This window comes from Astatotilapia calliptera, chromosome 23 (genome assembly GCF_900246225.1).
Source record: "Astatotilapia calliptera chromosome 23, fAstCal1.2, whole genome shotgun sequence".
Classification (NCBI taxonomy): domain Eukaryota; kingdom Metazoa; phylum Chordata; class Actinopteri; order Cichliformes; family Cichlidae; genus Astatotilapia; species Astatotilapia calliptera.
In genome coordinates, this window is record NC_039323.1 from 26,977,109 (window position 1) to 26,999,924 (window position 22,816).

A 22,816-nucleotide genomic window follows, 5' to 3' on the forward strand; every position below is an offset into this window, starting at 1 on the left:
AGCATGGGAAGAGGTCGTACCTTGTTTTATTGTTTTATGGTAGGATTAACGTAGCTATGTCAGTTTTAGTCTAATGGATTTTTTACATATAGATGAACTGTTGGATTTTCCAGACCAGCAGGTTAAGGGAAGTCATTTATGGGGCCACACTCTGACACCCCCCCCCCCCCCCCCCCCCCCCACATACACACACACACACAATATTGGGAACCTGGCTGAGAGTCTGACGGAGGTCAAGTGGTGGAACGACACTTGGCTCCAGGCAGGTCTCCCTCATGCATGAGTAACACGAAGAACTTTGGTGCCTTGTGTCTTGCTTTTTACTGTGTAGCAAGTTGTCCTTAACGTTCCAGCGAATAGGTTTATGCTACAAACCTAACAACACACATCTTACAAACACCTCCCTTCTTCTGTACCTCTGGAATATGTAATATGTGACTGAGCATGGAGACTGGTGAAGTGAAAAATCTATAAAAGTGATCTCAAATGCATTCCAGGTCTCCATGAGTGCATTTTTGATGGAGCACTAAGCACCACTAACAGTAACCTTCAATGTCACACCAGGTGTTAAAACTTACTCCACCAGTTTAAAGAAAATACTTCAATCAGTGCTGCTTCTACGTGACACTAAGGAGTGTTATAAAGGTTCAAAATGGGATAACGTATTCAATTATAAACCTGATTTTTATACACACAAAGTCAGTCAGAGCAGCAGAATAAAAGGAAAATCTTTTTTTAAAATAAATGTCAGACTGAGTCTCTGAGCCTTCTCTCTCTCTCTCTCTCTCTCTCTCTCTCTCTCTCTCTCTCTCTCTCTCTCTCTCTCTCTCTCTCTCTCTCTCTATATATATATATATATATATATATATATATATATATATATATATATATATATATATATAAATCCTCCCTTAGTTTCCCTTCTTCTGTTTCTGTTTCAATATCATCATGCAATTTTTGCAAACTGCAAAGATGCTGCTTATCATAGAAATGAAAGGACACTTAAAGCGCAGGGAGTTTCAAACACGCCACAACAGGCCTGAAAAGGAATCAGTACACTGGAAGGCTTTGCAAATTGTCATGAATTCCTCCTGTTTTTCCCTAAATTAATGTTATTCCTGGTGTGGTCATGCCAGTATTGATCTAATGTACAGAAGAGGTGTCTGAAAAAAGTAAAGTATTTTAAGTCTAAGAGAGCTTTTTGAATCATAAAAGGTAAAATTGTTTACTTACAAAAGATTTACATGTGAAGGTGCTCTGTCTTTCGACTATAAAATACAGTGCATTTAATGACAGTGCTCTCAATGCAAAGTGGAAAAAAAATTATATGTTGTTAAAATTGCACCTATTTTATCTTAAGATTTCTCAGGCAGCTTATTGTCTGTTTTTTTTTTTTTTTTTTTTGACAGAGCACTCATTAAATGACCATAATAATTTAAAAGGAACTTCTCATCTGATGATCTCGGCACTGTCCCTGGTGAATCTTTGCACTTTCAGAGCTAAAATCATTATTATGCAATACTTTTACTGGTCCAGCCTACCAGAGATCAGGTAGAATTGTATTTGGCCTGTGAGCTAACACCACTTTGACACCCCTGCTCTGATTTCAAAGCCCTTCATCTGTCACTCAGTAGCACTGCTAGTCATCCCAGCTGCTACTGTCAAAGTCACCTCACCTCACCCAGCTGCATCGCTAATGTTTTTTTTCTCCTATCATTGTTTCACATCTCCATTACCCACATATATGGACATCTCCCTTTCAAGGTCCATAAATGAAGCCAATTAGAGACTTAACTAAGGTTATTACAAGCTGCCATCTTGGGTGGTAGTGAAGTGATTTTCACAGCAAATGAACACGACCACCAATCTTACAGAAAAACATGTTCAGAAATGCACACATGCTTTTAGCCCAGTTTGTTTTGTTAGCTGAACATCAGTGATGTTTGCTAACGCTTAAATGCATAATTAAATGTGTCAAAAAATCATGCTGATGAAAGGGCAGGAAGAAAAAGCAATAATGATACTAGGCAAGGCAAGGCAAGGCAAATTTATTTGTATAGCACAATTCAACAACAAGGTGATTCAAAGTGCTTTACAGAGACATTAGAAACAAAAACAAATAAAAAGCATGATTTAAAATTGATTAAAACAAACAAACAAATTAACTAAACACACACATTTCACACCTGTTCGCGCGATCTGAACCCTTATCGTAAGGGGAGCTACCAGTCCTTCTGTGGACGAGCTACTTTCTATTTTAAATTCCCTGAATTTAAAATACTCTCTAGACCCAGTCTAGACCCAGTTGGGGAGCTACCCAGAGCTCTAATCCCACACCTGTTCGCGCGATCTGAACCCTTATCGTAAGGGGAGCTACCAGTCCTTCTGTGGACGAGCTACTTTCTATTTTAAATTCCCTGAATTTAAAATACTCTCTAGACCCAGTCTAGACCCAGCTGGGGAGCTACCCAGAGCTCTAAACCCACTTAACAAACAAATAAACAAACAAAACAGTATATAAAATCAAAACAGATAAAATCAGAACAGTAGATAAAATCAGTAGTTAATGTAAGTTTTGAAATTTAAGCTTAACAAACAAACAAAACAGTATATAAAATCAAAACAGATAAAATCAGAAATAGATAAGATCAGTAGTTAGTGTAAGTTTTGAAATTTAAGCTTAAAAGTGTGGATTTGGTGCTTTATTCAAATGCAGCTGAGAATAGGTGAGTCTTCAACCTGGATTTAAATAAACTGAGTGTTTCAGCTGATCTGAGGCTTTCTGGGAGTTTGTTCCAGATATAAGGAGCATAAAAGCTGAATGCAGCTTCTCCGTGTCTGGTTCTGACTCTGGGAACTGATAAAAGACCGGATCCAGATGACCTGAGGGATCTGGAAGGTTCATACTGGGTCAGGAGGTCACTGATGTATTTTGGTCCTAAACCATTCAGAGCTTTATAGGCCAGCATCAGAACTTTAGCCTTTCTACAGCCTTTCTGACACATACAGCATTAAATATCAAACATGTAACCTCTCCCATCGTCCACCTTGTGCGCTTATGTAATACAAACAGTCCTTAAGTGACTGAGGATAAAGATTTGGCTCTTTCTACACTCGGTGAAGAAGTCTCTGGTCCTATGTTGTCCTCTCTGGCCCCTGCTGTGGTTCTTGTACATTGTCTGTTAAAAATGGAAAAATATTTCAGCACAATGTTTCATCTGACAGACACAATCACTCTTTTCTGCAAGGTGGGCGGTGAAATTAATTTAGATAAGTTGTTTGTATGTCATAGACATTAAAGATCACCTACAGGTGAGATATTTAGCAAAAATCTGAGGTTTTAAAAGTAAAACAGAAAATTTATAGTATCCAGTGGAGACAGAGTGCCTTGTGCCACATTTGAAAAACCACTGGAGGACAAAACATTCAGCTGAGAGCTTAAATGCTAACAAAATGCCTTTAGCGAGCTAAAAATGTTTCAGGTCCCTGTGTCAAAGAATTATTACGGACTCTATCTCTGGTTGGGTGATACAAAGACCCATCCCACTTTAATGTACGGATTCACTCTGTCAAAATGTATTGATCAAACTCTTGCTTGTTAATTTGATTCTTGTTTCTGTCATAAGCACTAATATGCAGGTGCAGGTGGGTTGCAAAGTGGCTTGCAGAGTCTCAGAAAATAAAATGGGCTAAAACAGATCAAACAGCATTAGCCACATTTTTTTTAAACTCACACAAAAAAGAACATGAAGTTGTCCTGATTGTGCACGTGTGTTTTAAACTCATATTCATCTCACTTTCAGTTTACTCACCAGGTTTACTGCTGGAATCTGTGGATGCTGCAGGTGTTTGGTCCTGACTAGGTTCATCCTTGACCTCTGAGGTAGTTTTTGACGTCTCTGTGAAGTGATTAAATGATAAATAAAATATCACAACACTAACAGATCGATCCCTCAGGATGAAATCACATTTAAAAAAATTTGACTTCTAAAATTGCATTGTAAATTCTCATGAAAATAAATGGCTGTGGGCCCTGCTGTGGTTCCTGTAGATTGTCTGTTTAATATGGAAAAATCTTTCAGCACAATGGTTCATCAGGCAGACACATTCACCCTTTTTTGCAAAGTGGACAGTGAAATTAGCTTAGATAAGTTGCTGTTTGTCTGTCATACACATTACAGGTCATCTACAGGTGAGTTATTGAGCACAAATTTGAGGTTTTAAAAATAAAACAGAAAGGTTAAGGAATACTTTTTTTTTCTCTGCTGTGACGACTTTTTTTCTCACCAGTTTCAGGTTTCGGCTCAGAATCTGACGTCTCGTTGCTCTTTGAGTCCAGCGCTGGCATGTCTGTCAAACCATCACACATTTAAAGAATCAACGACAAACAAAACAAACTAAACAAAAACAACCAGATGTTAAGTTCAGAAAATATGCCTGCAGATCTTCATCTTAGACAATATTACATTCCTGGCTTGTTTCAGAGCAGCTTGCTGAGTCTCAGAAACTATTGTGATCTCAAACATCAGGATCTAAGGTAGATTTGTCATTTAGAAATGATCAACTTAAACACTGGACAGAAAAGTGTCAGCAGATCTGTCAGTATTCCAGGCAGAGTTTTGAGTAAGTGTGTGTTTGTCTGATTATATGTGTTTTAAACTCGTACTCATCTCACTTTCAGTTTACTCACCAGGTTTACTGTTGGAATCTGTGGATGCTGCAGGTGTTTGGTCCTGACTAGGTTCATCCTTGACCTCTGAGGTAGTTTTTGACGTCTCTGTGAAGTGATTAAAAAACAAAAAAGCATCAGAACAACAGCAGATCTGTCACTGAGTTCCAGTTTGAGTTTCACAAAACAGATTTTCAGCCTATTAAAGTGCATCTCATACTGTAGGTTTATCCCTCAGGATTAAATCACATTTACATAAACAGGCTGCCAGTTTGTCACACGGCTGACTCTTAAAATGATATTTTTAATTCTCGTTAAAATGATACAAATTCAAATTCATTGACAAATTTATTGGAAATGAGCGTACATTTGGAACCTATGCATTAATATAAACATGTCACTGAAACCCCTTCAGTTTACTTACAGTCAGATTGACCCAGAGCACTTTAAAGGTTGTATTAACTCAACGTTTTTTAAATAAAACAGAAATAAAAGGTTTAAGAACACTTTCATATTATTTGATTTTTTTTGTCTTTTTGGTGCGACAGGTTTTTTGTAATGAACACATTTGAATACATTTGCTCAATGCTGACTTTGTGGTTTTAAATATATTTTCACCCTCAGCTAAAACACAACTGGCTAAATTCACATCTGTTTATTGTTTTACGGTAGGATTAACGTAGCTATGTCAGTTTTAGTCTAAGGGATTTTTTACATATAGATGAACTGTTGGATTTTCCAGACCAGCAGGTTAAGGGAAGTCATTTATGGGGCCACACTCTGACCCCCCCCCCACATAGCACCCCACCACAATAAAAGGAGTGCTATGGGGAACCTGGCTGAGAGTCTGACGGAGGTCAAGTGGTGGAACGACACTTGGCTCCAGGCAGGTCTCCCTCATGCATGAGTAACACGAAGAACTTTGGTGCCTTGTGTCTTGCTTTTTACTGTGTAGCAAGTTGTCCTTAACGTTCCAGCGAATAGGTTTATGCTACAAACCTAACAACACACATCTTACAAACACCTCCCTTCTTCTGTACCTCTGGAATATGTAATATGTGACTGAGCATGGAGACTGGTGAAGTGAAAAATCTATAAAAGTGATCTCAAATGCATTCCAGGTCTCCATGAGTGCATTTTTGATGGAGCACTAAGCACCACTAACAGTAACCTTCAATGTCACACCAGGTGTTAAAACTTACTCCACCAGTTTAAAGAAAATACTTCAATCAGTGCTGCTTCTACGTGACACTAAGGAGTGTTATAAAGGTTCAAAATGGGATAACGTATTCAATTATAAACCTGATTTTTATACACACAAAGTCAGTCAGAGCAGCAGAATAAAAGGAAAATCTTTTTTTTAAAATAAATGTCAGACTGAGTCTCTGAGCCTTCTATATATATATATATATATATATATATATATATATATATATATATATATATATATATATATATATATATATATAAATCCTCCCTTAGTTTCCCTTCTTCTGTTTCTGTTTCAATATCATCATGCAATTTTTGCAAACTGCAAAGATGCTGCTTATCATAGAAATGAAAGGACACTTAAAGCGCAGGGAGTTTCAAACACGCCGCAACAGGCCTGAAAAGGAATCAGTACACTGGAAGGCTTTGCAAATTGTCATGAATTCCTCCTGTTTTTCCCTAAATTAATGTTATTCCTGGTGTGGTCATGCCAGTATTGATCTAATGTACAGAAGAGGTGTCTGAAAAAAGTAAAGTATTTTAAGTCTAAGAGAGCTTTTTGAATCATAAAAGGTAAAATTGTTTACTTACAAAAGATTTACATGTGAAGGTGCTCTGTCTTTCGACTATAAAATACAGTGCATTTAATGACAGTGCTCTCAATTCAAAGTGGAAAAAAAATTATATGTTGTTAAAATTGCACCTATTTTATCTTAAGATTTCTCAGGCAGCTTATTGTCTGTTTTTTTTTTTTTTTTTTTTTGTGACAGAGCACTCATTAAATGACCATAATAATTTAAAAGGAACTTCTCATCTGATGATCTCGGCACTGTCCCTGGTGAATCTTTGCACTTTCAGAGCTAAAATCATTATTATGCAATACTTTTACTGGTCCAGCCTACCAGAGATCAGGTAGAATTGTATTTGGCCTGTGAGCTAACACCACTTTGACACCCCTGCTCTGATTTCAAAGCCCTTCATCTGTCACTCAGTAGCACTGCTAGTCATCCCAGCTGCTACTGTCAAAGTCACCTCACCTCACCCAGCTGCATCGCTAATGTTTTTTTTCTCCTATCATTGTTTCACATCTCCATTACCCACATATATGGACATCTCCCTTTCAAGGTCCATAAATGAAGCCAATTAGAGACTTAACTAAGGTTATTACAAGCTGCCATCTTGGGTGGTAGTGAAGTGATTTTCACAGCAAATGAACACGACCTGCCTCTTCCCGCTCCACCACAATCACCCACACATGCAGGCCCTTGGGGTAAAGGTGTGTCACCAGGGTGCAGGGGAGGCATCCCCCCCTCTGTCCCCTTCTGGCTTCTTGTGCCTCAATTTTATCTTACAACATTCACATTACTCACACTCTCATTACACATACATATAGGATCTTGGGGGTGGGCACGATACACGGACTCCAAAAGACCATCAGGGTGTACACCTCACCACTGGCGTCGTTGCCCATCTCTCAATTTTAAATACACGTAGACATTGAGGGCTATCAGGAGGGGCTATGCGCTTACCTGCTGCTCTCTGGCAGGTATGCCCTCCTGGGTTTTAAATGCACCTTAGAACACACATGCATCAACACTACATATGAGCGGGCGGAGGGAGGTTTGGAGTCTTCTCACACCCCCTTTCTCTGCGACCTGCTGGAGCGGGGGGCCAGGAGGAGGAGTTGGCCGTCCGACTGGGGTCTGGAGTGTGGGGCCTCCCTGCTGCTGCGGAGTCGGGGCGGTCTGCCTCTCCCCACCGCAGGGAAAAGGGTAACACCACCTGGGTCTGGGTGCAGTTCCCCCCTCCAGGGGCAAGGGTACCTAGACCCGGTTTGTAGAGTACGCTTGGGGAGTGTGATCGTGTGTACAGCGTCTCTTTATGTCTGTCTCCACGTTGGTTGAGTGTGGAGTAAGTGCATATGAGAGCATGAGGGTGGGAATGGATGTTTGTATCTGTGTGTGCCTGTATGTCTGTGTCTATATGTCAGGTTGGGTATCAGACGCCACCTCTCTGGGGACATCTTAGGCCCTCCAAGGTTTGGAGGCCTCTCTCCCCCTACCACCACTTCCCCTGCCAGTGGCGGACTCCCTCAGGTGTCGGTGCGTTGGTGGTTCTTTGTGTCCGGGGTGGGCGTCCAGGTACACACTGGCTCACTCCTTGGTGGCTGCTTGTCGGAGCCTGGAGCCTGGGGCTCGCTCGGGCCACTTCGCGGGTGGGGTGCCCTCGGCCTCTCGGCCTGGGGCTCAGTCACTCTGGCACAGTTGGCTGCCGGCGGAGCTCACGGGCGCGTCACTATAACTCCCCCCGGCTTCTGCTCCGCAGCTGCTGAGTGACCCCTCATCTGGGACTCTCCTCAGCTCTTTCTGGGACAGTGGCGCGGCTGCCCCTCTGTTGATCTTCCTTGGTCTCTTGTGTTCTGGGGGCCTCTGGATGTCTGGAGTTTTGATCTCCTCCATACCTGCTTCATGCCCTGGAGGACGGGGCAGTGGCTCCCCCACACCCTCTAGCAGATCATTACATGAAGGAACCTTTTAAAAACAAGGACGTCCATGCTCACACACACAAACTACATCCTTTTTGGCTCCTACCTCAAAGCACACTGTGCGCTGTCGATATTACGTACTGCACAATAATGTTTAATATTTAGTATTTACTGTTATATTCCCATATATCATCGTGATGTTGTTTATTGTATTGCTCTCGTTTTCTTCTGCTTGTTTTCTTTTTTCTTTCTCAACAGGTGATCCAGGTGATTGATATATGTATTTTTTTTTCCTGCTTATTTAGTTGGTTTTTGTTTCTCCGCTGTTTTTCCCCCCTCTTTCTTTCTCCCTTTTCTTTTCCTCATTCAAGTCTGTCCCGTATCTAGCAAGTGATAATAAAAAAATAAATAAAATAAACAATAAAAGGTGAATCAAATAGACCATTACGGCAAAGCTGGGATGGTCAATTTGGTAAAGTAAATCCGTTGGGCATCTTTCTTCGCCTTTAGACAATAATTCTGATGGCAAAAGAACCAAACGGGACAGGCAAAAAAAAAAAAAAAAATGCCTGCAGATCTTCATCTTAGACAATATTACATTCCTGGCTTGTTTCAGAGCAGCTTGCTGAGTCTCAGAAACTAATGTGATCTCAAACATCAGGATCTAAGTTAGATTTGTCATTTAGAAATGATCAACTTAAACACTGGACAGAAAAGTGTCAGCAGATCTGTCAGTATTCCAGGCAGAGTTTTGAATAAGTGTGTGTATGTCTGTTTTTGCACGTGTGTTTGAAACTCGAATTCATCTCACTTTCAGTTTACTCACCAGGTTTACTGCTGGAATCTGTGGATGCTGCAGGTGTTTGGTCCTGACTAGGTTCATCCTTGACCTCTGACGTAGTTTTTGACGTCTCTGTGAAGTGATTATGGTAAAATGATAAATAAAATATCACAACCCTAATGAAGCGCCTTGAGGCGACTTATGTTGTGATTTGGCGCTATATAAATAAAATTGAATTGAATTGAATTAACAGGGCGATATGGAAGTGTAGAGCTGCCGCCCAGACAAAAGAAAAATAGAGCTATATCACGGTTATAACGTGAAAAGTTTATTGTTCTAACAATATACTTTTCATGTTTGTACAATATTCTATCATGTTATTACAATATGCAAAACTTTCACGTTCGTACAATATAAATATTATATTGTACGAACGCGATGATTATGTGTATTGTAATAACGTTGTAATAATGTGATCAAACAATTATGTGTGTTTGATCACATAATTAGTTAGTTTTTTCCCCTGATTTTATTCACCTGCTTCATTTTCATCATCTGCGGACATCAACTCGTTTTCATTGTGTATCTGAGGAGCTGTCACTACTGAAAACAGAATCACAGTACATATGAGACACAGCAAACGTTCTGTTCACTTCTAATGAACACAGGAGGCATTTTTGCTCGGCCTGCAGGTCACAGATCCGTCCAGCTAAACCTGCAAATTCTAAGGCTCATACAGGTCGATGCTCCGGTCACAGCTTTGATGCTACTTTTAAAAAAACAAACAAGTTATACAAGATGAAGTGATTGCATGTTGCAAATGTGTTATATATTATGAAAACATTTTGCTCACCATTGTTGGGTGAATTTAATGCTGGGACCACAGAGGAAGATGATGTTCCTTGGACTGACAAATCTGGTGTTGGAAGAAATATCAGGACCTTAAGCATCCATCACCTGCTGTCACATTTACTTTATTATTGTTTTTACCCCCATTAAATAAGATTTTACTCACCTGCTCCATTACTCTGTATCCCAACCAATTGTACCATCTCTGTCAGATAATAAATGAAATGTATGTCATGAACAGCACATTAACTGATAAACTGGTGTAAAGTCTACTATACTGCTGCTGGTGATGTTGTATTTTGTTTTAACTTCAGTGTCACTGTAGTTCTGTAAGGACACAGACGTAACACAACAGACAAATGACCCTAAAACAATGTTCAGCCCGCAACACTTTTACAGTTTTACTGTTAACTAATATACTGCCAGCTTAATCTATGAGATTATAGAATCATTTATAGTGAGTTTAGTTTCTTCTGACATAGTCTAAAACAGGCCAGTGGTGGAAGCAAGCAGCAAAAACAATGCTTTACTCATATGAAAGACATGCTGTCTGTAAGAGCAAACTAATCATTATTGAGGGTCTGTTTCAGCAAATATGCTTGGCCTGTTTTAGGCTGCTGGGCCCAACATGTCAGCAGTTGGTCAGTCAACTGGCCTAGCAAACTTCTTTTACTGTTCCCAGACCAGTGGACCCTGTCCCATACAGTGGGGCAAAAAAGTATTTAGTCAGCTACCGATTGTGCAAGTTCCCCCACCTAAAATGATGACAGAGGTCAGTAATTTGCACCAGAGGTACACTTCAACTGTGAGAGACAGAATGTGAAAAAAAAATCCATGAATCCACATGGTAGGATTTGTAAAGAATTTATTCGTAAATCAGGGTGGAAAATAAGTATTTGGTCAATAACAAAAATACAACTCAATACTTTGTAACATAACCTTTGTTGGCAATAACAGAGGTCAAACGTTTACTATAGGTCTTTACCAGGTTTGCACACACAGTAGCTGGTATTTTGGCCCATTCCTCCATGCAGATCTTCTCGAGAGCAGTGATGTTTTGGGGCTGTCGCCGAGCAACATGGACTTTCAAGTCCCGCCACAGATTTTCTATGGGGTTGAGGTCTGGAGACTGGCTAGGCCACTCCAGGACTTTCAAATGCTTCTTACGGAGCCACTCCTTTGTTGCCCGGGCGGTGTGTTTTGGATCATTGTCATGTTGGAAGACCCAGCCTCGTTTCATCTTCAAAGTTCTCACTGATGGAAGGAGGTTTTGGCTCAAAATCTCACGATACATGGCCCCATTCATTCTGTCCTTAACACGGATCAGTCGTCCTGTCCCCTTGGCAGAAAAACAGCCCCATAGCATGATGTTTCCACCCCCATGCTTCACAGTAGGTATGGTGTTCTTGGGATGCAACTCAGTATTCTTCTTCCTCCAAACACGACGAGTTGAGTTTATACCAAAAAGTTCTACTTTGGTTTCATCTGACCACATGACATTCTCCCAATCCTCTGCTGTATCATCCATGTGCTCTCTGGCAAACTTCAGACGGGCCTGGACATGCACTGGCTTCAGCAGCGGAACACGTCTGGCACTGCGGGATTTGATTCCCTGCCATTGTAGTGTGTTACTGATGGTGACCTTTGTTACTTTGGTCCCAGCTCTCTGCAGGTCATTCACCAGGTCCCCCCGTGTGGTTCTGGGATCTTTGCTCACCGTTCTCATGATCATTTTGACCCCACGGGATGAGATCTTGCGTGGAGCCCCAGATCGAGGGAGATTATCAGTGGTCTTGTATGTCTTCCATTTTCTGATGATTGCTCCCACAGTTGATTTTTTTCACACCAAGCTGCTTGCCTATTGTAGATTCACTCTTCCCAGTCTGGTGCAGGTCTACAATACTTTTCCTGGTGTCCTTCGAAAGCTCTTTGGTCTTGGCCATGGCGGAGTTTGGAATCTGACTGTTTGAGGCTGTGGACAGGTGTCTTTTATACAGATGATGAGTTCAAACAGGTGCCATTCATACAGGTAACGAGTGGGGGACAGAAAAGCTTCTTACAGAAGACGTTACAGGTCTGTGAGAGCCAGAGATTTTCCTTGTTTGAGGTGACCAAATACTTATTTTCCACCCTAATTTACGAATAAATTCTTTACAAATCCTACCATGTGAATTCATGGATTTTTTTTTCACATTCTGTCTCTCACAGTTGAAGTGTACCTCTGGTGCAAATTACTGACCTCTGTCATCATTTTAAGTGGGGGAACTTGCACAATCGGTGGCTGACTAAATACTTTTTTGCCCCACTTAATAAATCCCAGTTTTAACACCACCACCTAATATAAGTTAGAGAGAGGCTTTATACTGTATTATCTTACCTTCTGGTCTATTTGCTTCGTCTTGTGTTTTGATTTCTGGGGAATTGAAGACAAATGGTAAATGGCCTGCATTTGTATAGCTCTTTTCTAGTCCCTAAGGACCCCAAAGCGCTTCACACTACATTCAGTCATTCACCCATTCACACACACATTCACACACTGGCGATGGCAAGCTACATTGTAGCCACAGCTGCCCTGGGGTGCACTGACAGAGGCGAGGCTGCCGGACACTGGCGCCACCGGGCCCTCTGACCACCACAAGCAGGCAAACACGGGGTTAGTATCTTGCCCAAGGATATTTGGTATGCAGCCAGGAGGCAGCCTGGGATCGAACCACCGACCTTCTGATTAGTGGCTGACCTGCTCCGCCACCTGAGCTACAGCCACCCCATTTATTGACATTTATTGATTGACAGAAATATCAATCATTGCTTGTTTTGCGATTTTAGCTTATTTCTTTGGGGTTATTGAGCTCAAACACATATTATGAGCAAAGGATGCTGTTACTGTTTTAATGTTCAGCTTTTCATCTACATGAAGTTAAGAGGAAATTTACCCTGGTTTGTTTTCATCCATCAGTCACATCTTTGAAATGTGTTTCTGTTGAATACATAAAGACGAAGTCTAATAATTTGGAGGATTTTTGAGCCTGGGAAGTTGTAGATAGAGATGTTTGCATTCAGCACTATTAAAATTAGCCTAGAAATTGTGCTTATAATGAACCTACATACAAGTGTGACTGGATGACTTTGATACAGAAGAAAACACACAAATACGGCGATTTTCACCAATTCTGTTATATCCTGAGACTAAATCTGTAAGTAAAATACACGAGTCCTAGGTTTATCACACTATCTGTAGTACAGGCTTGTCTGGGTTGTTTCTTTAACATGTCGAGATATTTTATTAACACTTTCTAATATGGCCCTATAATTCCTCTGTAATTATGTGGACTTATTTTAAATTACAAAGTAATTATTTTTACCTAAACATACTTAAAACTAGGCACACTAGAATAAGTAACATTTACAATAAACAAAGAACTAATTAGAAAAAAAATTATACTGTTAGCATAGTGTGCAAGTAATTTCAAGTCATTTTACAAAGTGCACGACTTCAGGTGTTTTACAGGAAGGAGACACATTGTTCTCTAAGTAATTTAAAGTACTGTGTAATTTTTTGGTAATTTTGTGGCAAAACAATATTTTCCCATCTTATTGTAAGTACGCTGTGCTTTTATAATGTAGAGTCTTAACCTCACCTAACATTCATCATGCACATTTGCATAATGATTAATAAATCAAGATATTAAAAAGAAAGTAAGATTCATAATTGTTTTGTGGGTTCTTACCTCGCTTTCTGTATATTTTGCAAAGAAAAAAGACAATTACAGCCGCTATCAACACAAGCAACACAATCACTAATGGTATGATCCAATACAGTGAATCACCTACAAAAATAAAAGAACAAAGAATAAATTAATAAAACTGCAAATGATTACCAAAACAATTTATCCCAATCTTTAAATGTCTGTAAAATCCATCATTAGTCAAAAAGAAACACTTTCTGCCACAGATACATATTGGTGTGATTACTCACCACTTGCAAATGAAATGATTATATTGTCACTCCTTTCACTGCTAACTGGGTTTTCCAGCTGACAGCTGATTGATTTTTCAACAGATCCTGTATCGTTCTAGAATTAACGAGAAAAGAGAGAAGCACATAAACCAAACACATTCATTAGATTTTAAACAGATTATGGGACACTTGTCTATGGGTGGACAATCAACAGATCAATAGCACAGGGACAGGCTCAAAGATGGCTGCATACACCCTGATAAATGTAACTATATTTCCAGAAAATACAAAATAAAAGTGCGAGACTAACCATTTCCATTCACTTTTATTTTAGTTTATCGCCAATATCAAGAAAGGAGAAATAAATAAATAAGATAAGATAAGATACCTTTATTAGTTCCACGAATGGGACTAATTCCCCTCCAAACGCCTTCGACGCTTATTCCTTTCCGATGCAGACGGTGGATCAAGGAGACCAGCGCATATGCTGCAGGCCCGGATGCACTGTCTACACTGGCTGTCTCACACCTTCTACCCATCCCTGTTGCTTGTCATGTGTTTCTATGACGTATTAAGAGTTTTTTTATGTGCTATGTGCAGAGGTGTTTTTTTTTCTGTTCTCAAACTGTTCTCCCTGTTGGAGCTCAGTCTGGGGGGAGTTATTTCCTCATGTTTTCCATTGTTATACCCCTCTGACCTGTCTTCCCCATGTGATGTTTTTGCGTAATGTATGTATGGTCGGAAGGGTAAGATGGCGCCGCCATTGCACTGGCAGCCTTATGAAATTTCCCATTCGTGGGACTAATAAAGGTATTTTAAATACATCTGTCAACAAATCACCCATGTCCAAATAAAGACACAATTTCTTTAGAAATATTTGCAATTGTCAATGATATCCTTAGAGTTACACACTGTCTATATTTTATTCGCATTTAGTCTCAGCCCGAAACACAGACAGATATTTTTGTCTTAACTTAAAATGACTACATTCATGTCCATGTTACCCAAGCTCCGAAGTTAACATAAACGTTTAAAATAGTCATAAAATCTGCATGTAGCTACTAGGATATCAAAAAATCAGCATCTAAACCTTAAAAAGTGGAATGATTTAAACTACACACATAATTTTGCAGTTGGAACTCTCGCTTAAATATTCTGCACTTTATAAAAAGATTAATATTAAGCATTTCATAATACCAGTTTTGCCTCAAGATATCAGATATCCTCGTCTCGATTGCTGCTTTTATATATCTGGTATTCACCACTCCTGTATGTTCCCCTAAATCATCTCAAACTGGTTTGCCACTAATCAGAAGGTCGGTGGTTCGATCCCAGGCTGCCCCCTGGCTGCATACCAAATATCCTTGGGCAAGATATTAACCCCATGTTTGCCTACTGGTGGTGGTCAGAGGGCCCGGTGGCGCCAGTGTCCGGCAGCCTCGCCTCTGTCAGTGCGCCCCAGGGCAGCTGTGGCTACAACGTAGCTTGCCATCGCCAGTGTGTGAATGTGTGTGTGAATGGGTGAATGACTGAATGTAGTGTAAAGCGCTTTGGGGTCCTTAGGGACTGAGTAAAAAGCGCTATACAAATGCAGGCCATTTCTTGAGCATAACAATGAGTTCACTGTACTCAAATGGCCTCCATAGTCAACAAATCTCAGTCCAATAGAGCACCTTTGTGGGGACAAATCATGTCAATATGGACTAAAATGTCTGAAGAACGATTCCAGCACCTTGTGGAAGCTATGCCGGGAAGGCTCTGAAGACAAAAAAGGATCCAAAACAATACTGGCAAAGTGTACCCAATAAAGTGACCCTGACTTCATATCCTAGGTATGAACTGATTGTTTATTAAACTACATGCACCAAAAACGCCTGAGGGTCTGGACAAATATTAAAAAAGCATGTTTACAGAGTTGGGGAGTAACATGTACCGCCGATACGTATTTAAAATACAAAATATGAGTAACTGTATTCCGTTACAGTTACCATTTAAAAAGGTGGTATTCAGAATACAGTTACTTTGCGGAAATAAATGGATTACACTGCGGTATTTTCCTGTTTCATATTGTGGCGGGTCAGGACTGTTTGGGTTTTTTGACAGCTACGTTCTGTAGCGTTACAGTTGCCATGGTTACAGGGTGGCATGCTCTCTCTCACTGTGTGTTTCCTGGGTGAGAGAGCGCCTTTTTGTTGTTGTGCTAAACTAATAAGCAGAATGCTACAGGCATAGCCCTAAAGAATGTAGCATCATGGGCAGTGTAGTCCGTGTTGCAGGGAGAATGGACTGCCGTACACGTTATGGGTCTGTGAGCACGAGGGAGGGAGAGAAAGGAGAGTGGAAAAGTACGAGCAGTCATCGAGCAAAAACGGGAGCTGGAAGCATGTAAATATAATAATAACCACTGCAGCCAAGAAGAGAGCCTGACGAGCCCAGTTGTATGTAAGCTATTAAGACTCGACTGTACACTGTGTTCGTGTTTTCCTCCGAAAACAATAAGTTCCGTTGGAGCAGCCTTTCAACGCCTCTCTCTGTCTCTCGCTAGCAAAGTTGACCCAGACAACAAAGTAAAGCTATTTTTCGGCTAAGAGCCCGACACGGAACCCGGCGTATTAGCCAGAGGTCCCTTTAATAATAATAATAATAATAATAATGGATTGCATTTATATAGCGCTCTCACATTCACACACTGGTGGAGGCAAGCTACAGTTGTAGCCACAGCTGCCCTGGGGCAGACTGACAGAAGCGTGCCATCGGCCCCTCTGGCCAACACCAGTAGGCGGTAGTGACCAGGACACAGAGAGCCCAGGGAACGAACCGGCGACTTTCCGGTTACAGATGCGCTTCCCAACGCCCTGAGCCACGGTCGCCCTGAGCACCTTTACTACGGTTCGGAGCCGCGTACCTTCAGTAACAGTAATAAATCACACAGGAATAGTACATTCCTGTTGTAAAAAGCATGATAATATATTAAGTAATCCAAAGTATTCACAATACGTTACTCTCATTGAGTAACGTAACGGAATACGTTACAAAATACATTTTGGGGCATGTATTCTGTAATCTGTAGTGGAATACATTTTAAAAGTAACCTTCCCAACACTGCACGTATACAGTGGGGCAAAAAAGTATTTAGTCAGCCACCGATTGTGCAAGTTCCCCCACTTAAAATGATGACAGAGGTCAGTAATTTGCACCAGAGGTACACTTCAACTGTGAGAGACAGAATGTGAAAAAAAAATCCATGAATTCACATGGTAGGATTTGTAAAGAATTTATTCGTAAATCAGGGTGGAAAATAAGTATTTGGTCAATAACAAACAAGGAAAACCTCTGGCTCTCACAGACCTGTAAAGTCTTCTGTAAGAAGCTTTTCTGTCCCCCACTCGTTACCTGTATGAATGGCACCTGTTTGAACTCATCATCTGTATAAAAGACACCTGTCCACAGCCTCAAACAGTCAGACTCCAAACGCCGCCATGGCCAAGACCAAAGAGCTTTTGAAGGACACCAGGAAAAGTATTGTAGACCTGCACCAGACTGGGAAGAGTGAATCTACAATAGGCAAGCAGCTTGGTGTGAAAAAATCAACTGTGGGAGCAATCATCAGAAAATGGAAGACATACAAGACCACTGATAATCTCCCTCGATCTGGGGCTCCACGCAAGATCTCATCCCGTGGGGTCAAAATGATCATGAGAACGGTGAGCAAAGATCCCAGAACCACACGGGGGGACCTGGTGAATGACCTGCAGAGAGCTGGGACCAAAGTAACAAAGGTCACCATCAGTAACACACTACAACGGCAGGGAATCAAATCCCGCAGTGCCAGACGTGTTCCGCTGCTGAAGCCAGTGCATGTCCAGGCCCGTCTGAAGTTTGCCAGAGAGCACATGGATGATACAGCAGAGGATTGGGAGAATGTCATGTGGTCAGATGAAACCAAAGTAGAACTTTTTGGTATAAACTCAACTCGTCGTGTTTGGAGGAAGAAGAATACCGAGTTGCATCCCAAGAACACCATACCTACTGTGAAGCATGGGGGTGGAAACATCATGCTATGGGGCTGTTTTTCTGCCAAGGGGACAGGACGACTGATCCGTGTTAAGGACAGAATGAATGGGGCCATGTATCGTGAGATTTTGAGCCAAAACCTCCTTCCATCAGTGAGAACTTTGAAGATGAAACGAGGCTGGGTCTTCCAACATGACAATGATCCAAAACACACCGCCCGGGCAACAAAGGAGTGGCTCCGTAAGAAGCATTTGAAAGTCCTGGAGTGGCCTAGCCAGTCTCCAGACCTCAACCCCATAGAAAATCTGTGGCGGGAGTTGAAAGTCCGTGTTGCTCGGCGACAGCCCCAAAACATCACTGCTCTCGAGAAGATCTGCATGGAGGAATGGGCCAAAATACCAGCTACTGTGTGTGCAAACCTGGTAAAGACCTATAGTAAACGTTTGACCTCTGTTATTGCCAACAAAGGTTATGTTACAACGTATTGAGTTGTATTTTTGTTATTGACCAAATACTTATTTTCCACCCTGATTTACGAATAAATTCTTTACAAATCCTACCATGTGGATTCATGGATTTTTTTTTTCACATTCTGTCTCTCACAGTTGAAGTGTACCTCTGGTGCAAATTACTGACCTCTGTCATCATTTTAGGTGGGGGGACTTGCACAATCGGTGGCTGACTAAATACTTTTTTGCCCCACTGTATGTATAATCTAGGTAAACTATTTGAGTAGTATAAAACAGAGATTATGTTGTTCCCTGTGTTTTAAAATATGCTGGTACGTAGAAATGTGTAAATGTAATTATCGTTGTTTGTGTTGGCTTTGTTTTCATTTTTGATTTCTTTTAGTTTTTAAGAGGGGCTGTTTCAGCTAGTGTGTGAAAAGTAGAAAAATGTGTTTTATTTACTTTTCTAGTGTTTTGTGTTCATTTTTTGTGGTCATTTATTTACTCTCATTGGTTATGTTTTGTTATTGTCATTTTCCTAAAACTTTAAATAATAATCAAAAATCTCAATTATCAAAAATGAGTGAAACAAAAACAAACAAATAAATTTCCTTTTAATACCTAAAATAACAAATGTACATAAACCTAAAAAAAAAAAAATTTTAATTGTTGAAAATATTTAGATTCATTTCTTTTTCTGATGTCTTAACTTTTCTATAATGTGTTAGTCATTGCTTCAATACTGTGGTTTATGTGAGAAATTGTCTGGAAAAAAAATGAGCAGCTGACTTGTTATGTGAACAGTCAGATCCTGTTTGTACCTTTGCTAATGTGAGCTGATTGCTTGAAGGCTGAGCTGTCTGCTTGTCACCTGTCATCCAGGAATAGGTGACTGGTTTGGTGTCATCTGTGATGCTGGCTTCACAGGTGAGAGTACAGATGGTCATCTCAGGGTTGCATGATTTGGAGACAGTGGGTTTGGGGACAGCAGCTGATAATTAAAGACAGCAAACAAACAAGCTTTTTATTTTAAATATGGTGAAAAAATGATTCAAAGCAAACTTCAGTCCGAATTCGTCCACTTACAGATAACAGTGATTTTAGTCGGACTCATGACTCTGTTGTTGATCTCTGCTGTGTAGATGCCGCTGTCCTTTACAGTCACGTTTGAGAGGGTCAGCGTTCCAGTGGAAGTACTCACCTCACACCGACCTAAAAACATCACAGTTACATAATTAACCAATTAGATAATTATTTTTAATGGATTTTTAGTATATATATATATATATATATATATATATATATATATATATATATATATATATATATATATATATATATATGTAATGAACCAAGGTAATTCAATTATCCGTGCAGCATAAAGTTAGCATTTTAAAATGCATCAAATCCATGAAAGAGGTTAATTCGTTACAGCACAATGACAGAAAAAAATTTTTTAAAAGGAATTTTCAATTCTTTGAGATAAGTCCATTTAGCTATTTTTGATCCCACTTCATTTTGGGGATCAAGATCTTTTTTTTAAATTAGAAATATATCTTCAAAAGAAACCTTGGATGCACAAGCTTGATTGATCCATATTCTTGATTTCGCACAGATTCCACACATGATGCCTTTCTGGACAGCCTTCCCATTTATCCAGGATCTTTCAAATCTGCAGCCACTATCTTGCATGCATTTGATGTTAAATCCTGAGCATACGTACCTCTGAAGTCCCGGTACGGAACTATATCACCTCCGTACCACTCCACAGCGATGTCCGGGCCATGTTTCCACGTGATGCTGGTGATGGGATCAGACACAGAGCCTGGAGATAGGACTACTTTGTCTCCCACTTTCTTGAAACTATCTTTGTCTATGGCAAAATAAAACCAAAATCAACATGATTTTTCATATTTAGTTCTGTAACCAAACATTTTGTTTACAAAACTAATTTGCAGAACTAAACAAACACAGTTTAGCTGCATGTGTGGCATCTGCAAAATGCTGTAAAAGATGTTAATGATGATCCCAGTTTATATGGGAGAGCACTGTAAATAATTATATTTATCAGATTTTGTCTTTTTTATTTGCTTTTAAGCATCATCAGCAAAACATACTTACATTTTATTACATTTAAAAACATTTAAATGAATTCAACTGATTTCAATATAACAAATATAAGGTACGTTTGAATATTATTGATGGTTTTCTGATGCTAAGAAATCCCGGGGATTGGATTTAATTGGTTGTAAAATCTACAAATAAATAGGATAAACTTCCCCAAATATACACAAAAACAGCATTTTGATAACATCAAAACAATAACTGGAGCATAACAGGGAATACTGGAGTACAGCATACAGAATTGAATTACTGCAGATTTGTTACAAAATGTTCACCTCTGAAGGAGATTGACAACAAATCTTCCATCTTGTGCTCCTGTTTTGTTGATCTTAGAGTAAAATACTCCTTAATGTAGTTTACTTTTGAGTTCTATTCTTTTTCGGGGGTGTACTGGTAAGTTCACACAAAGGAACAATCCCATTATCGGTTCGTCAGACATTATAAAACATATATAACATCATAAAATCAATGTTACTGTTCCCTAAAACTCTCATGAACACATTCAACTATTTTATTTGACTTTCTGGGCGAGCGAATGAAACCTACAAATGACGGGATCGTGACTTTTGGAATGAATGACCTCAAAATGGCCGCTGCCGGGTGTTCCATCCTACCCAAAAGACCGGTTTTATTCTAATTTGATCCGGTGCTGCAGATTAATCGGTGCTGGACTGGCTGGTGAAACAGATGTGTCTGCTTTACAGACACCTCAGAAATAAATATGAAGAATATTTCAACTATTTCTGTGCTATTTTGTTTCACCAGCTATTTACCGGGCGTCGTCCTGAAGCGGGTTGTTGCGACATAACATTAAAAACTTCCATTTCACACCTATTATGTGTTAGCAGCACCTGGGAGTTAATGTTTATCATATGATAAATCATACTTGACTCGAACTCGTATGTTATTCTTCCACCAGTTAAAGTATACCTCAGCTTACACTATTAATAAACTACTGATAAAAAGTTCGTTTATTTCCGGGTTTGTGTTTGGCTCCAGAATAGCGATACATTCGTTTCACCATGAACACTCTCACCACTCCTTTACATTACCATTAACACGCTGGCGAAACGTAAATAACACTAGGAATAAAAGATACACGGTTAGTATGAAGCTATGCGCCATTGTTCACCCCACTGAAAACTCAGTGTCCATCTTACCTGAAAGGACCAACCCCACGCTTAAGAGAAGAATTCTTAACCCCACGGATCGTAACATCCTCTTAAATCACGGCATAAACGAGACGAAGAACAAGAGAGAGTCGGCTAATAATATCAGAGACAACTAGAGAATATTTAAACTGCGAATATATCAGAGAAGCGGAAGAGTGGGAAGCTAAACTGCGTCACTGACAAACCGAAAGTGAGACTTAAAAAATGTAAAACAAAACCTGAAGGGTGTGTCCAGATGTGTCGCCCCCCCCCCCCAAAAGAAACAAACAAACAAAAAAACAAACAAAACAAAACAGGAAATCAAACTGGTCCACTGACCAAGGTCATTTTCTGAAGCACTTTTCCAATAATGCAAATGTTTATAGGCCTATATCTACCAAAATATATTTGAGGGCAAATACTTTGCAAAATGTGATGTGTTAACATGAAATATGTTTGCAAATAGCCACAGTTTATACCAACTCTACTTTAATACATCAATGTTATACCACACAGTATATCACATAGACTTAGAGGGCTATTTAAGCTGATTATAAAGTTGACAAAGTATTTAAATCCTGTCTGTTTGTCCTCACACATGAAGAATGAACCTCTCAAGTTTGGCATTCACCCCAGTAAGATTTTACAAATATGATGCTTCTGGAACTTTATCTGTACAACACATTATGGACATTGATACTCTGACAAAAAAAACATTGTAATTTTGCCCAACGTGATTTTCTTTTTTTCCTAATAGAAATATCTCTGGCTATATATTCTTTTATTTATTACTACTATTTATCACATATAATATATACACATATATTTGTTTTGTTTTGGGTTTGTTTGTCCTCCGAAGCCTCCATATTATTTTCTACCTGTATTTCCAGGATTAGTTAAGGCAGACTTTTCTCCAGTTGTTTATGTAACACCAACTCTTCTTCATCCTCATCATCACAGTTTGATCCAGCACTGCTCTATCTCACAGTGTTGGTAGCAGTGGAGGAGCGGTGTCTTCGGGTCCTGCACGTACGACAACTTTTTAGGTGGACAACAAGAAAAAGACAACCAGTTAGAGCAGAGATATGTTACAGCGCAAAGATGAATCACAAAGAAGAACTAAAGTA

General features: G+C 39.9%; 1 protein-coding gene across 1 annotated transcript; it reads right to left on the bottom strand.

Annotated features, from left to right (window-relative positions):
* Positions 1-2,928: 2,928 nt before the first annotated feature.
* Positions 2,929-21,912, bottom strand: LOC113016880 (uncharacterized). The gene is made up of 15 exons (XM_026160044.1): positions 21,699-21,912; positions 20,138-20,287; positions 19,501-19,626; positions 19,236-19,405; positions 13,970-14,066; positions 13,722-13,820; positions 12,371-12,406; positions 10,160-10,198; positions 9,998-10,060; positions 9,682-9,747; positions 9,190-9,276; positions 4,691-4,777; positions 4,288-4,350; positions 3,813-3,899; positions 2,929-3,179 (listed from the first exon to the last, which is right to left on the bottom strand). Exons 1-15 carry the CDS (start codon positions 21,754-21,756, stop codon positions 3,136-3,138), a joined length of 1,272 nt encoding a protein of 423 aa, XP_026015829.1. The 5' UTR covers positions 21,757-21,912; the 3' UTR covers positions 2,929-3,135.
* Positions 21,913-22,816: the final 904 nt, after the last annotated feature.